This window comes from Nerophis lumbriciformis, linkage group LG04 (genome assembly GCF_033978685.3).
Source record: "Nerophis lumbriciformis linkage group LG04, RoL_Nlum_v2.1, whole genome shotgun sequence".
NCBI classification, from domain to species: domain Eukaryota; kingdom Metazoa; phylum Chordata; class Actinopteri; order Syngnathiformes; family Syngnathidae; genus Nerophis; species Nerophis lumbriciformis.
In genome coordinates, this window is record NC_084551.2 from 27,683,708 (window position 1) to 27,700,404 (window position 16,697).

A 16,697-nucleotide genomic window follows, 5' to 3' on the forward strand; every position below is an offset into this window, starting at 1 on the left:
AAAACCTTATCAGAAAAGTGCAATTGAATTCATGCCATACCCTGATAAAAAACTGTTCCTTTAATTTTTTTGAGCAGTGTATTTGGACCAAGGTATAATTTTTTAAACATACCTGGAATAAAGAAACACACTGTTAGTGAAGCATAATAAACACAAGACATGCAGTGTCGTGGCTTTTCTGATAGTCTTAGTATTGTATCTGTATTAAAGGCTAAGCTTTTATTGTTTGAATATTGGTTTGTACTTTAGCACTTAAAGATTGATCTAATTGAAAAGTGTGTAACAAAATGTTTTTATTATTATTTATTATTGTGTCTGTTCTACTCTGTTCAGCTGTCCTCGAACACACCATAAAACACCTTGTCTCTTTTCCTCTAAGGAAAGATTCATCATCATAATTCCGTTGTAAGAGAGCACAGCTTGTATGTTCAATTTGCACAATTGAACATTTTACTTGCTCACACAGTAATGTGTTTATATAAGTTTAGATTGGGGTATGTTGTTTCTTAGTGGGGATGCAGAATGCAGGTAAAACTTTATTTAATGAACATCTAGTGCAGCTAGGGGGTGCACAGGATGCTAATAACTGTCTTACTAGCAACAAACACTAAACAGAGAAAACATGAGCGTTTGCGCAGCAAGGAAGTTCACAATCCAAGAATCCCGGGCTGGCATATAAAGCATCCTGATGAACAACCAGGAAGTGAAGTGAATTTTATTTATATAGTGCTTTTCTCTAGAGACTCAAAGCACTTAACATAGTGAAACACATTATCAACATCTTTAAGCTACATTTAAACCAGTGCAGGTGCCACTGGGAGCAGATGGTTAAAGTGTCTTGCCCAAGGACACAACGGCAGTGACTAGGATGGCGGAAGCGGGGATTGATTGAACCTCAGGTTGCTGGCACAGCCCCTCTACCAACCAAGCCACACCGCCTCTGATTTTGCTCAACAAAAGAGCAACGCTAAAAAAATATCACCCATTAAAAAAAAAAAAACTGTGCGAGTGTAAAAGAAGACAGTCAACTTTAAATGATGGCGATCCGTGAGACTACCTGTAACTTTAGCTCAGTAGTAGTAAGCTGGTGTCTCACACAGGCGACGTGAGTTTGAGCCCCGCTCGTAGCAGTAGGAAAACACAAAGCAGACGAGAGGGAGAGAGAGAACACAATCGCTAGAAAAAGCTGAGCTGTTTGTGATTGGCATCTACGAACACCTACCATTGCATTCCGCCGTCAAAATCGGGGGCCCCTGATTGTGTGGGGCCCCTGGGCTTCAGCCCAAGTAAGCTCGTGCATTAAGGCAGCCTTGATCATAACGTGCTTTCTTGTGTGTGTGAGCATGAAAATATATATCCACTATTATCCCCATGAGATACAAACGGTGTCTGTTTGCCCTATTTTCTACAGAAGTTGGCTGTCCTATTATTTTTACATATAGTCCAGGCTGTGCTGGGAAGCAGCAGATGAATTGGATCATTAAAAAAGCCAGCAGCAGCTGAGACTGGGAAGAGGAGACTGGCTGTCAGTAGTAGCGCGCACACACACACACACACACACACACACACACACACACACACACACACACACACACACACACACACACACACACACACACACACACACACACACACACACACACACACACACACAGGTACACGCAGACATGCAAAGTGCGGATGCTATTGCAACAGCATGAAGACTGGCGTGTTAATGATGCACAAGGATTCCTTGAGTATAAGGCACGGGACATCAATTCAGCTGGTACTATTAGTATGGAGGTTTTATTCTGGGCATTTGTGTTGGTTTTTTCATTATAAAAAAGAACAAAGCTATGAAAAAGGAGGATTACCTCCAAATTCTTCAGGACAACCTAATATCATCAGCCCGGAGGTTGGGTCTTAGGCCCAGTTGGGTTTTCCAACAGGACAATGACCCCAAACACAGGCTAAATAAGGCTAGAATTAAGGTTCCCAAAGTCCTGACTTAAACCCCATTGAGAACATGTGGACAATGCTGAAGAAATAAGTCCATGTCAGAAAACCAACAAATTGAGCTGAACTGCACCAATTTTGTCAAGAGGAGTGGTCAAATATTCAACCAGAAGCTTGTGGATGGCAACCAAAAGCGCCTTATTGCAGTGAAACTTGCTAAGGGACATGTAACCGAATATTAACATTGCTGTATGTATACTTTTGACCCAGCAGAATTGGTCACATTTTCAGTAGACCCATAATAAATTCAAAAAAGAACCAAACTTCATGAATGTTTTTTGTGACAAACAAGTATGTGTTCCAATCACTCTATCACAAAAAAATAAGAGAAAGTATTGGAAACTCAAGACAGCCATGACATTATGTTCTTTACAAGTGTATGTAAACTTTTGACCATGACTGTATATATATATATATATATATATATATATATATATATATATATATATATATATATAAAATCTCCTGATGATTGAGGGAACCCCCCCTCATGAAACAGGCCTGTAGAGATGAAATAGTCTTGTGATTTTTTTTCCCCACACATACATATATTGCGCTCTACTACGGTATCGAGCACTATTTTTTGGATAACCTTATTAAGACATATATATATATATATATATTAGGGCTGTGAATTTTTGGGTGTCCCACGATTCGATTCAATATCGGTTCTTGGGGTCACGATTCGATTCAAAATCAATTATTTTTTTTTCAATTCAACACGATTCTCGATTCAAAAATGATTTTTTCCTGATTCAAAACGATTCTCTATTCATTCAATACATAGGATTTCAGCAGGATCTACCCCAGTCTGCTGCCATGCAAGCAGAGTAGTAGATTTTTGTAAAAAGCTTTTATAATTGTAAAGGACAATGTTTTATCAACTGATTGCAATAATGTAAATTTGTTTTAACTATTTAATTAACCAAAAATATGACTTATTTTATCTTTGTGAAAATATTGGACACAGTGTGTTGACAAGCTTATGAGATGTGATGCAAGTGTAAGCCATTGTGAGACCATTGTTCATTTCTTTTATTTTTTATAAATGTCTAATGATAATGTCAATGAGGGATTTTTAATCACTGCTATGTTGAAATTGTAACTAATATTGATACTGTTGTTGATAATATTCATTTTTGTTTCACTACTTTTGGTTTGTTCTGTGTCGTGTTTGTGTCTCTGCTCAATTGCTCTGTTTATTGCAGTTCTGAGTGTTGCTGGGTCGGGTTTGGTTTTGGAATTGGATTGCATTGTTATGGTATTGCTGTGTATTGCTTTGTTGGATTGATTAATAAAAAATAAAAAAAAATCAAAAAAAAAATCAAAAAATCTAAAAATAATTTAAAAAAAAATATAGATTTTTTAAAAATGAGAATTGATTCTGAATCGCACAACGTGAGAATCACGATTTGATTCCACACACACACACACACACACACACACACACACACACACACACACACACACACACACACACACACACACACACACACACACACACACACACACACACACACACAGTTGACACAGAAGTAGATCTTGGTTTGGTTTTTGGCTGAGACCAGGGATCTTGGGTTTGAAAGGTTGGTGACCATTGCACTAGCACAAATGCACCGCCAAAATCAATGAATTGCGCTTTTCATTAGGTTGGAAACTGTTTTGAAATAATTCCAGCGATTTGGGGTATATAGAATGTGCCAAGTGCAACACAGCAAAGTCGGCCACATTGGAATGAAAGGCCGGATGCTAATAAATGCAAATGTTTGACTCCAAGGAAAGGTTTGGCTATTTGTCAGTTGATCTTGTTTTGAAGAGGGTTCCCAACAGGCCTGCATAATTCATCAGTGTGCACAATATTCATATATGTTTTGAAATATGTGCAGGAGGTGCAATTAAAGATTGGCCCTCTTTTGCTCCTCCTCACTTAAAATGCACCTTTTTGTGCTGGGTTATGAACCATGCAGTGTGACACCGCTTTTCACTGCAGACGCTCATTGTCACCTTGAAAAACACCTGTCTCATGTCTGACCTGATCTAGCCTCACCTTGATAAATCACTCCTAAGGGTTTCGAAAGTGGGAAAGACACAAGCGGACACAAACACACAAGAAGGTTTGTGTGTGTGTGTGTGTGTGTGACACAACAATGTGAGTCATGCATCATAACACATCCTCATTGACTAGTGTTCTGCATGCTGCTTGGTACAATACATGATACACAACAACACAGTGTGATTATACTGATGACTCCATTACAACAGGTTATCATTATCGTCATCATAGTCTGTTTGATAGGCAGTTAGAACTCTTGCAGTCATTTTAATGTGCTCTAACTCTTAATTACACTCAACAATCAACACATAATGATGAATTATTTCAAATGCCCACTAACTTTCTTTAAGTGTTAAAAAATTACAAAGCAATTATGCACTCCCACACATTATGCAAAGAAAAAAGAGCATGCACATCACTTTTTAGTTGATGTTCTGCTTCTATAAAGGACTTTTTTTCAAAGCCATAATATTATTTCATGCAAAACCACTCCCTACTTCAGCTTACACTGCAAAAACTGGAACCCAAACATTACAGAGCATTCCACGGAAACTGGGCAATTTGTTTAATATAACTCCCTCAGCATAAATTCACATTTCGGCTTTTTTTAAACTTTAAATCTGGTAATTCACATTTTGAGTTAAAAATGGTTTATTGCTGTTACTACTTGCTCAACGTTATCACATACCTTTCATTGTAAATCATGTAAATTTATGTTGTATTTGTCCCATTCTTATGTTGCCGTTGTTGGTTTGGATCCCAGGATGCAGAGCAAGGAAGGCAAAGTACAGGCAAAACGGCTATATAATTAAAAAAAACATGTAGTGTAGTATGGAAGTGCACAAAAGACGAACACTTTGGAGGCACAAAGCAAAATGATCCAGCAACAAGTGAAACTACTGTATGTAGGCTAGATTAACTGATGGAAAACAGGTATGCTAGCCTGAAACATCTTTGGGAAACTCGATCCGAGGTGGCAATTCGATTCAGAATTGATTCTCAATTCAACATGATTTTCAATTCAAGCCATATCTTGCAATGCATTATTTGTTTTAATAATTACAACATATTTTCAAAACAGGTTACAAAACCTCCTTTTAGTTGCTAAGCTATGATGTATACGCACAGCAAGTAAGCATGGAGATGGCCTAAATTTTTTTTTTTTAAAAGACATAAGACTGAAAAAAAATTAGTTTTTAAATTATGACTCAATTTATATATGGAACAAACAATTGTGATTTGGATGGGAACTTTTTTGGAGCACCTATATTGTCTACCCATTCTATTGTTTTCTTATTATATTCTATCACCTTTGTACAGTTGGTATTGTTTATCGTGTTTCATTTTTTTTATTTTTTCTTGTGCTTTTGAGGGTGCTCTTTTTATCTTTTTTTCTCATAACTGAGCTATTGTGATCAAACATTTTCCCTTGGGGGTCCATAAATCTAGTCTCAGCTTAAGTCTAAGTATTGACCAATCTCGAACAACTTCATTTCTAAACAAAGTTCCGAGAGGAAAATCACTCACATGAGTAACTAACATGGCATTTATACTCATAGCATGTTGACTAGAGGTCCTTAGATCTATCCAAATATGAAACAAACCCAGGTGATTGTCCGATTACAAAGTTATGAATCAATAAAAAAAGAAGGATAGAGTCAACTTGTGCTAATAGTGAACATTGAATATAAAGTCTGTTTTCATTTTAAGGGGCTTACAAAGTGCTTCAACCAGGATGTGTTACAGTAATACACACAATAGCATAGTAATATTTGTCAGCTGGTCATTTGTAAAGTATATTTATTGTAAATTAAAGAGTGCCACAATTATAGAACTGACCTAAGATAATTTATAATTACGAATCTCAGAATTACAGAGTTAACTCGTGTGATTAATCACAAAAAATATTGCATTCATCATAAACACAATTAGATTAATCATGTAATTTATCATTACCGTTAAAGCTCTTTGACCGTAATCGCCATACAGTCAGTGGTCAGATCAATGCATACTTCAGTATAAAAATGTGTGAGGAGACTGACTGGTGTGCTCACTGGCAAATTTCACTAAAAAATACATCCTGAAAGAACTTGAGATAGAACTGTTACCAAGTTTTGTGCAAAATGAATGACATTAAGTAAAACTTTAGAAAATGTTCCTGGATGACATTCTGACAATAACATTGCATTTGTGTACAAATATTGGAGTCTTTTCTTAAGCAATTTTTTTAATCACCTGTAAATAATCATGATTACCAAACCCAAATTCCAAAAATGTAATTAATCTGATTTAAAACATGTCGTGGTTAGAGTGTCAGCCAAAGATCGGTAGGTTGTGAGTTCAAACCCGGCCGAGTCATACCAAAGACTATAAAAATGGGACCCATTACCTCCCTGCTTGGCACTCAGCATCAAGGGTTGGATTTGGGGGTTAAATCACCAAAAATGATTCCCGGGCGCGGCCACCGCTGCTGCCCACTGCTCCCCTCACCTCCCAGGGGGTGATCAAGGGTGATGGGTCAAATGCAGATAATTTCGCCACACCTGGTCTGTGTGTGACAATCATTGGTACTTTAACTTTAATTTGACAGCCCTGTTTATAATGTAACAGGGGTGATTTATTCAAACAAGAAACTGTTCCAGATGACACAATATTGCATCAAAGGAAATGTATCGTTTCTAAATGGTATTGTTCTTCATGTATTCAGACACATATCGGTCGTCTCATTTTGGAGAGATGCACACCTCTAATTTTGTCACGAAACACATTACTGTGATGTTCTGACGATCTTGAACCACAAGACGCAGAGACAGGAGATGGCGTGCACGTAGGAGTATATTTAATATTTAAAACAGGGTAGGAACAGTGGCGGTATAGCTCGGTTGGTAGAGCGGCCGTGCCAGCAACTTGAGGGTTGCAGGTTCGATCCCCGCTTCCGCCATCCTAGTCACTGCTGTTGTGTCCTTGGGCAAGACACTTTACCCACCTGCTCCCAGTGCCACCCACACTGGTTTAAATGTAACTTAGATATTGGGTTTCACTATGTAAAGCGCTTTGACTCACTAGAGAAAAGCGCTATATAAATATAATTCACTTCACTTCAACAGTGCAGCTGGGAATTGCACAAGAAACATACAGTAAATGCAATTACAAGCGGAACAACAAACACTAGTGATGGGTCCGGCAACACCGATGCATCGGCGCATGCGTCGAGCTCAAAGAGCGAAACCCTGTGTCGGTGCGCGTACCGCTTTTAGAAAGTCACGTGACCGATCATGAGCTGTTTTGGTCACATGACCGATACGCAAACTGTGTCGCACTGACGCCTCCTCTGCGCCCTGTGTGCGGCTCTTTTCTACAGCCGGAGAAATAATAACTAAGAAGAGAAAGCGTCTAAAATTGAATACGTTGGAAAAACTGTTTTTTTTTTTTTAATAAAAATGTGTAAAAAAAATAAAAATAATTTCCAGGTCCACAAGCATCCTCATTCACAACACGTTCTCTTAGATTTCCATGTTATGATACATGTTCACATTATTTATTGACTGTATCTAAAAAAGACAAAAAATATATTTTTATTTAAATGAAGTTATGAAATAATCCTAAATGAAATACAATGACTTGGTTTATATTATTGTATATACTAGGTCAGTGGTTCTCAACCTTTTTTTCAGCAATGTACCCCCTGTGAATTTTTTTGTAATTCAAGTACCCCCTAATCAGAGCAAAGCATTTTTGGTTGAAAAAAAAAAAGATGAAGTAAAATACAGCACTATGTCATCAGTTTCTGATTTATTAAATTGTATAACAGTGCAAAATATTGCTCATTTGTAGTGGTCTTTCTTGAACTATTTGGAAAAAAAGATATAAAAATAGCTAAAAACTTGTTGAAAAATAAACAAGTGATTCAATTATAAATAAAGATTTCTACACCTAGAAGTAATAATCAACTTAAAGTGCCCTCTTTGGGGATTGTATTAGAGCTCCATCTGGATTCATGAACTTAATTCTAAACATTTCTTCACAAAAAAAAAAATCTTTAACATCAATATTTATGGAACATGTCCACAAAAAATCTAGCTGTCAACACTGAATATTGCATTGTTGCATTTCTTTTCACAGTTATTTTTGACAGACATTTTAGTGACAAACCTGAGCTTGTGCTTCACGGAGTTTATGAACTTACATTCATATTTTGTTGAAGTATTATTTAATAAATATATTTATAAAGGATTTTTGAATTGTTGCTATTTTTAGAATATTTTTTTTAAATCTCACGTACCCCTTGGCATACCTTCAAGTACCCCCAGGGGTACGCGTACCCCCATTTGAGAACCACTGTACTAGGTCATAAAATCAGTGTCAGTTGAGTCGGTCCATAGGTTGCCTGTAGGGATTTTTAATGTCCAGCAGATGTCAGTATTTAGTGACACAGTATCGACACAGTATCAATACAGTTTTGCAATGTGTCGAAACGCTTCATGAGGCCTCATCAACCCATCACTAACAAACACTAAGCTACTGCAAGCAAAACAACAGAATGCATGGAAGCAAGACTATGTGGTCACTGGTCACAAACAATGATCAAACAGCATGTGCAGGGCAGGCTGGTATATAAAGAAGCCTGATTGGCAGCCAGGCACAGGTGTGCCCAGATTGCAAATTAGGGACAGGTGAGGGAGACAGCGCTCAGGCCAGAGGAGTGGGAGCAGCCAAGTGCAATTACAATAGAAGTACTGGAAAGGAAATAAATACAGAAATAAGGAACTATAAAAAATAAAGTCAGGCTTGACGTGACACATTACAATGATCCAACCAAAATTGTATATAAAAAAAATTATACACATGAGAAAAAATATTTAGGTAACAGGACTGCTGAAATTTTATTTCGCAGTCACAGTTAAAATTCCATTGAGTATGCAGAAAATAAATAAGTGAACATACTTTCTGCTTTCCAATGGCCTGCAGCGAATCTGAATGATGCATCTTGCTGTGGATCATGTGACTTATGGATTATTCCACATTATTCAGAGGGGGTTATGTGTGTTAAGGTAACAGGACTGAATGAAAACCCAGGTGCACGACTAAAGTTTGAATTATTTTTAAACTCAGTTGGTTTTTTCCCCAGATTTTTTTAAAGAAAATAACTTGAAGTAAAGTTGGGATAAGGAGTACCACACGTGTAAAAAATAAACATTTCTAAAGGATTTTGGTTATTTGAGTTCATATGGAGTCTACTGACAAACTTAAGTTAGAACTATACACTACTTTGTATTAAAAATGGCAACAGCAGAGGATGCATGTGCATGTGCGAGCCAGTCTGCAGACTACAATGGCGGACTCGCACAAAGCTGTCTGGGTAAACCTCTACCATATATGGAGATATCCGCTGACGTCACATGCACTGGGAAAAATATCACAAATTGGGCAAATTCCAAATAAATATGTCGGCCATGCCTCCATGTTTTGATTTCACATTTTTGGGACTTGCAGATTCCAAATACACAAAAACAGGTACCAATAGGTTAAAAAAAAAGTTGGTTTTGCATTAACTCATATTAATCACATTTTTAAATTTTGATTAATCATGAATTAAAAAAAATCTCAATATCCATACACTCAATATTACTCACTTCCATGATTTGAAATAACAAAAAAAGAGCTCAACATTTAGACACAAATGCAATTTTATTGTCAGACTGTCATACAGGAAATTTTTGTTGTACTTGGATGCATGTCATTTATTTGCTCAAAACCTGCTAACAGTTTTGTCAGAGCCTGCCAGGTCAGGTAAAACTTGGTTTGGTGTTTTTCCTGTGTTGGGTGTTTTGTTCCTTATTTCAGTTCTACTTCCTGTTTTGTCCTGCAGTAACTTTCCTGCCCTGTCTCTGAGTGTACACACCTGTCTCTGATTAGTGATCAAGATCTGATCGCTAATCACAGGGCTTTATATGTCAGCCACACTTCTTAAAGGGTGCTGAATTATTTAGTTGTTGTTGCTTGCCTTATTTGCTTTGTGCTTTTAGCTACCAAGTGTAGACTTATGTGTGCACTACAAGCTGCACTCATTTTTGTGTTTGTACATTGAATACATTTTATCTATGCGGTGTCTCCTGTCTTTGCATCTTGGGGTGTCAACTACCGCTACCACGCCGTGACGTGACAAGTTTTATCTAAAGTGCCATCGGGGTGAATTCTGAAATGAAATTTGCCACCGAGCACAACAATTGGAGTCTCCTCATTCATCATTGCAGTTTACAGCCAGGTGATAAAAGCTAATTTTCGCTGCTGACGTACGATTGATTGATTGATTGAGACTTTTATTAGTAGGTTGCACAGTGAAGTACATATTCCGTACAATTGACCACTAAATGGTAACACCCGAATAAGTTTTTCAACTTGTTTAAGTCGAGGTCCACTTAAATTGATTCATGATACAGCAGTGTTTCCCACACATTCATTTATTTGTGGCGGCCCTCCACGAAAAAATTACATCCGCCACAAATGGATTTTTTGGCTTTTGACTCGCTCGACCGCTCATAAAAGCAATGGGACTGTCTGTGAATGTTGCTTGTAGTTACAACTCCGGTGCAGTAGGTGGCGGTAGCCTACTATGCATTGTAACTCCGCCAATAGCACTTAATTCACCTGGTGGGCCAGAAGAAGAAGAAGAAGAAGAGGGACGGACGGACGGGATCAAAATACGAGGGTAATATATGTTACAGCTGCATCGCTCGCGGCTCGTCATATATTTAACGTTAATCCGCGATTTCACCGAGCATTTCACTGACGGTGAGCAGCCTGACGCTGCTTCATTAACACCGCCGCTGTTTGACTCGGGGGCTGGGGCAGACGCACGTAGTAACAGTCACGTGTTTTCATACCGACGAGCTAACGTGTCCAGGTTATAACCCTGTTGTCAATAAACACACATGGACTGAAGCTAAATTGTCCACTGTCCACTGCAGCATGTGTATGCAATGAAAAGAATAAAATCTGAGCCAACCAGCTGTTTAAATGTTGTCCAGGTTAATGTTTTGGCCATTAAAGGCCCTTCATTTCAAGATTTCAACTGTGATCGGGCTTTAAACAGGTGGCTGACCTGTTCAGATGACTGTAACTGCTACTGGTCAAATAATGTGAAATAGCATTTAATTTTACATGTATGCAATGCCATTTAAATGTAATTATAGATAATAATAATAATAATAATAATAATAATAATAATAATAATAATAATAAATACTGTGTAGTGTTGTAAATAGTCAACGGGAAGAATTTTAGTAAGATATAAGCCATGAGCACTACACAGCCAGAAAAAAACCTAGGCAGGACAAGTAAAAATATTGGGGCAAGTAGATTTGAGAAGTCGGGCAAGTAGAAAAAAACCTTAACGTTGAACCCTGTATGTGTTGAGCTGCTGCCGCTTAAGGTTAGACGGCACTGTACATAGAGCGCTTCTGCTCGTTAGTAATAAATTCTAATGTTGGATGTTCACTCCTTCACACAGATGAGTATAGAAAAATATTTTCAACGGCCGAAAAGGGCTCGACTTGGAGAGGAGGTAGGCCTACAGTCCGGACCACAGGTGCGACCTGTTCAGCAGCAGCAGGAGGAGGAGGAGGAGGTTGACTGACTGTGGCAGGACACCTCTGCTTCTGTTTCACTTCATGTTGCTGGTAAATAATATGGTTGTAGTAGTAGGCTAAAGTTAAATTATTTAGTATTCACTAATTAAAGGGGCAGAGCTTTAAGAGACATTTTAGCTTTTATATTTTATAAGATATATTTTTTGTAAGAACCACAATTAATAAATATATTTCAGTGAATCACTAATTGTTCAAATCTGTATATAAATATGTACATAAAATGTTGTAATTATATTCCAACTCCGCGTTCTTCTTGGTCATCGCCGCTGCCGCCGCCACCCCCCAACCACACCACCACAAATAGATGCCTGTCCTGTGGGAAACACTGTACAGATATATACTATCATATATATACAATCATCATAATACAGTCATCACACAAGATAATCATCAGGGTGTATACATTGAATTATTTACATTATTTACAATCCGGGGTGTGGGGGGTGGAGGGGGGTTAGGTTTGGTTGTTATCATCAGTCATCAACAATTGAGAACAGAGAAATTGGTATTGAAACAGTGTAGGTCTGACTTGGCAGGATATGTACAGCAAGTAGTGGACATAGAGAGAGAGAGAGAGAGAGAGAGAAGAGAGAGAGAGAGAGAGAGAGAGAGAGAGAGAGAGAGAGAGAGAGAGAGAGAGAGAGAGAGAGAGAGAGAGAGAGAGAGTGAGATCAGAAGGCATAAGAAAAAGTATCTACATTTAACTGTTTACATTTGATTATTAACAATCCGGGGACGGTGTTAGTTTAGGGTTGTAGCTGCCTGGAGGTGTACTTTTATTGCGGTTTTGAAGGAGGATAGAGATGCCCTTTCTTTTATACCTGTTGGGAGCGCATTCCACATTGATGTGGCATAGAAGGAGAATGAGTTAAGACCTTTGTTAGTTCGGAATCTGGGTTTAACGTGGTTAGTGGATCTCCCCCTGGTGTTGTGGTTATGGCGGTCATTTACATTAAGGAAGTAGTTTGACATGTACTTCGGTATCAGGGAGGTGTAGCGGATTTTATAGACTAGGCTCAGTGCAAGTTGTTTTACTCTGTCCTCCACCCTGAGCCAGCCCACTTTGGAGAAGTGGGTTGGAGTGAGGTGGGATCTGGGGTGGAGGTCTAGAAGAAATCTGACTAGCTTGTTCTGGGATGTTTGGAGTTTAGATTTGAGGGTTTTGGAGGTGCTAGGGTACCAGGAGGTGCATGCGTAATCGAAAAAGGGTTGAACGAGAGTTCCCGCCAGAACCCTCATGGTGCTTTTGTTGACCAGAGAGGAGATTCTATAGAGAAATCTCGTTCGTTGGTTGACCTTTTTGATTACCTTGGTTGCCATTTTATCACAGGAAAGATTAGCCTCTAGAATGGAACCTAGGTAGGTGACCTCATCTTTCCTGGTGATAACAATGTCACCCACTTTTATAGTGAAGTCATTGACTTTCTTAAGGTTGATGTGGGACCCAAACAGGATGGATTCTGTTTTACCCAAGTGTATGGATAGCTTGTTGTCAGCGAGCCAGGTGCAAGTTCTACAGAGTTGAGCACTGAGGAATTTCTCCACCTGTGACTTGTCCTTGTCTGATACCAGCAGGGCCGAGTCATCCGCAAACAAGAACAATTCACGGTCGCATGTCGATGACAAGTCGTTTATGTATACTAGGAACAGTAAAGGCCCCAATATACTGCCTTGGGGGACTCCACAGCTTACTGAGAGGGGGGGGACACACGGTGCCGTTCACCTCTACCACCTGTTCCCTCCCTTATTGCTGGTTTGCATATGACGTCATATTCTTCTTTGCGGTTTAATTCACATGATGGTCAACCAGCTCGAGTGTAGCAATAAAACAACTGAGCATGAGTGTAGATTTTGAGCTGAAAATGCCGTATTGCTGTTCTGTTCTTGGGTGTTCCAGTTGTTCAAATAGAACGATAGGATAGAGCATTCATAAAGTTTTCATAAAGTGGTTCATAAGGTAATAAAGTCAGGGGAAAAAAATGAAAGTGAATCGAAGGAAATTGCTCTTAAAAATATCACTTTCATCATCTTGTGGAATTCAATCGGACCATGCTCGTGTCTGCAACGATCACTTTATAAAAATGTTTGTTTGAACATTTGGTTTGTTTGAGAAACTTTCTGCGATGCATTCAAGTTTATTCTCTACTATATTAGTAGTGTTTGAGAGCAAAACTAGACATAAAGAAAAGACCAGACATCAGTTTGTGTTCTTGTGTGGTTGCTATGCCTAAATATAACTATGAAGACCTGCTTGTGCAAATAAACTAACGTCATATTAAGTCCTAACAATAATTATTGTGACATTTGGTCCAATCCACCGTATTTTTTTGTTGTCGATTTTCATAACAGAAACTTAGTTGTTGTTGTTGTGCAGGAAAGCCAAGTGCTTTATTCGACACAGATGACCACATTATAGCGTCTTTGGTGATATTTTTTTGCATCAAGAAAATATCCTTAATAGTATTAATAAACTAGATGAATAAATCTATCGTAGGCTCAAAAGCATATACTGCATCTTAATATTGTTAGCAAACATTGCTGAACAACAGACATACAAAGCTAAATAATGAGACAAAATATGAACTTCATACGGTAAAACCAACTGCAGACATGAATTGTAAATGAGACTATAAGTTGATTGGCAACACTAAATTGGCCCTAGTGTGTGGATGTGAGTGTGAATGTTGTCTGTCTATCTGTGTTGGCCCTGCGATGAGGTGGCGACTTGTCCAGGGTGTACCCTGCCTTCCGCCCGATTGTAGCTGAGATAGGCTCCAGCGCCCCCCGCGGCCCCAAAGGGAATAAGCGGTAGAAAATGGATGGATGGACTAATATTTGTAGCAGGAAATCAACTGCAAACAAACTTATAATTTTCTCATTAGCGTCATGATCACAGCAGCATGGTACTTGTTATGTCAATCAAATACGTTACATAGCAATGCACGAATAAGTCAAACATTGTCTTTCACCAATTAATGCAGAATTTGTGGACCCCTCCAGATGTAAAGACATGATGTGCCTCCAATCTTTTCTCTAAATCCATGTTAGTGTCAAGTGAAGTGAGGTGGTAGCAAGCAGTAACGTCTTGGGGATGATGAATGGTTTAAATCTTTCAAAAATATTTTTTCTTAAGAGTGTATAAATCCATGACATCCCATTTTATATATTTGTTTCATGTTGCTTATATATTTGCCTTTAAAGCTTTCAAAATAGGGCCAAATATCCACTGATGCAGGTAAATAAACAATAAACCATCGCCTGAAACCCGGAAGTGCATCAAAGTCACGTGATTGCAACCCAGCAGTGTTGGCCTAAAAAAAAACCCTCTTTCTTTTAAAACATTTATTTTTAAAAGTGTATTAAAAAAAAATCACAGAATGTGATCATTTTATTAAAAGAAAGTAGAGCAACCCCAACTCCAACCCAATCCCAGCTTTATAATACTTTAGATAGAAAATTTACAGAGCAATTGAGAAGACATACAAATATAATTTTTATTAAATATAATACAAAAAAATAAAAATAAAAATGTATAAAATCAACAGTGTTAATAATAATAATGTCAATAAAGTTGTTTAAATGTATTTTTAATAAAGAAACCAATTTTATAATAAAAAAATAAAAATTAGATTCTTGAAAATTATTAATTGATTTAGAATCAGAATAAATAAAAATCAAGATTTGTATGTGAATCGACCCCTACTAATTTATATATATTTTATTTTCGGCACCCATTTGGTTGAATGGCCATTAAATATTTCTTGACTAACTATACAAGTATATTGTTTCCTACAATGATGTGAATTTGATTGGCAAATGGGGTGCAATGTATGGAAAACTATGTTCACGGAAATAATCATATTCATGTCAATATACACCATGTCATAACTAAATCCAAACTAAAGGCTGTTTGATTTTCTTGTACAGTGAAACATTGAGAAGTTGGGGGTTTCACAATGATACAATATATTACCATTAATCTTTCAGGTGTATTTGCCAAATAAAACAAAAAATAACTATCACATTGTTCTCTACAGTTAGTAATAAAAATGCATTTACCCTGCATACGCAAGAATGAGTCACAAATCTCAAGTCAGGTCACAGTGTGTGCAGCAGAAGTGTGTCTGCCTGGGGGCGTGTGTTTATGTGTGCTGGTGTGAAACTCTTACCCGAGTCCTGCCAGATCAGACACCAAGTTGCCGAGAGCAGCAGCTGAGGGAGGAAGAGACCAGAGTGACATTCGAGTTTGAAGTTATTAGACTCAGATTTGCACGGAGCACTGGCTGGGAGGTACAATGATAACACACACGCACACTGGGTTTGTAAGAAGACCCAATCGTCAGCATATTATAATGGTGGTAGTGCACCTACTTGATTTGAACTAATTCTCTCACATACAAAACGTACATACCAATAATGAACATTTGAAATTACTAGTCCGACAATAGTTTTATAAGTCTAACAACACTTCAACATGGCAGTTTGTTGTTGTAGATTTTTGGATTGTACATCAGCACATGTTGCCAAACGAGCCACAGAGGATCCCAGCTAAGTGAAGTCAGTATGTGCTGAGATGAAATGTGATTGTGCTACCAGCTGGAAGGAAGCGTCACTATGCTATAAACTCCATGTTGGCTCCAAACATACACGTGAGCTTCTGCTAATCTCACAGGAGACCATCTAATGTTTCCACAAAATGACGATGAATTGACTGAAATGGATGCCAAGCTTTTCCTTCCATGCAGCCCACAACCCCATCATGGAAATATTTACTTTTCAGCCCGCCTCCACATGTTACTGGAAGTGCAGTCGCACTCTTGACAAAAATAGTCATCTTCTAGTGGATGTGCACAAACTCATGAAAGGAGTGACAGATTCAAGAAAGGCTAAAGAAATGCTTCAAATCATTTTACTTCCTCTTTTCATACACACAATTGTTACAGAATCAGAAGAACACATGACACAATGACTACGTGTCCATGTATTAAACTAGTCTGTGT

The 16,697-nt window shown here is 38.0% G+C and overlaps 1 protein-coding gene across 1 annotated transcript in view; it reads right to left on the minus strand.

The window, feature by feature from the left end:
* LOC133598515 (transmembrane protein 65-like) overlaps window positions 1-16,697 on the minus strand; it is a 77,195-nt gene that overhangs the window by 7,847 nt on the left and 52,651 nt on the right. Inside the window, exon 6 of the mRNA XM_061951214.1 lies at window positions 15,867-15,909. Coding sequence (XP_061807198.1) covers window positions 15,867-15,909 — 43 coding nt within the window. The remainder of the gene's footprint in view (window positions 1-15,866; window positions 15,910-16,697) is intronic.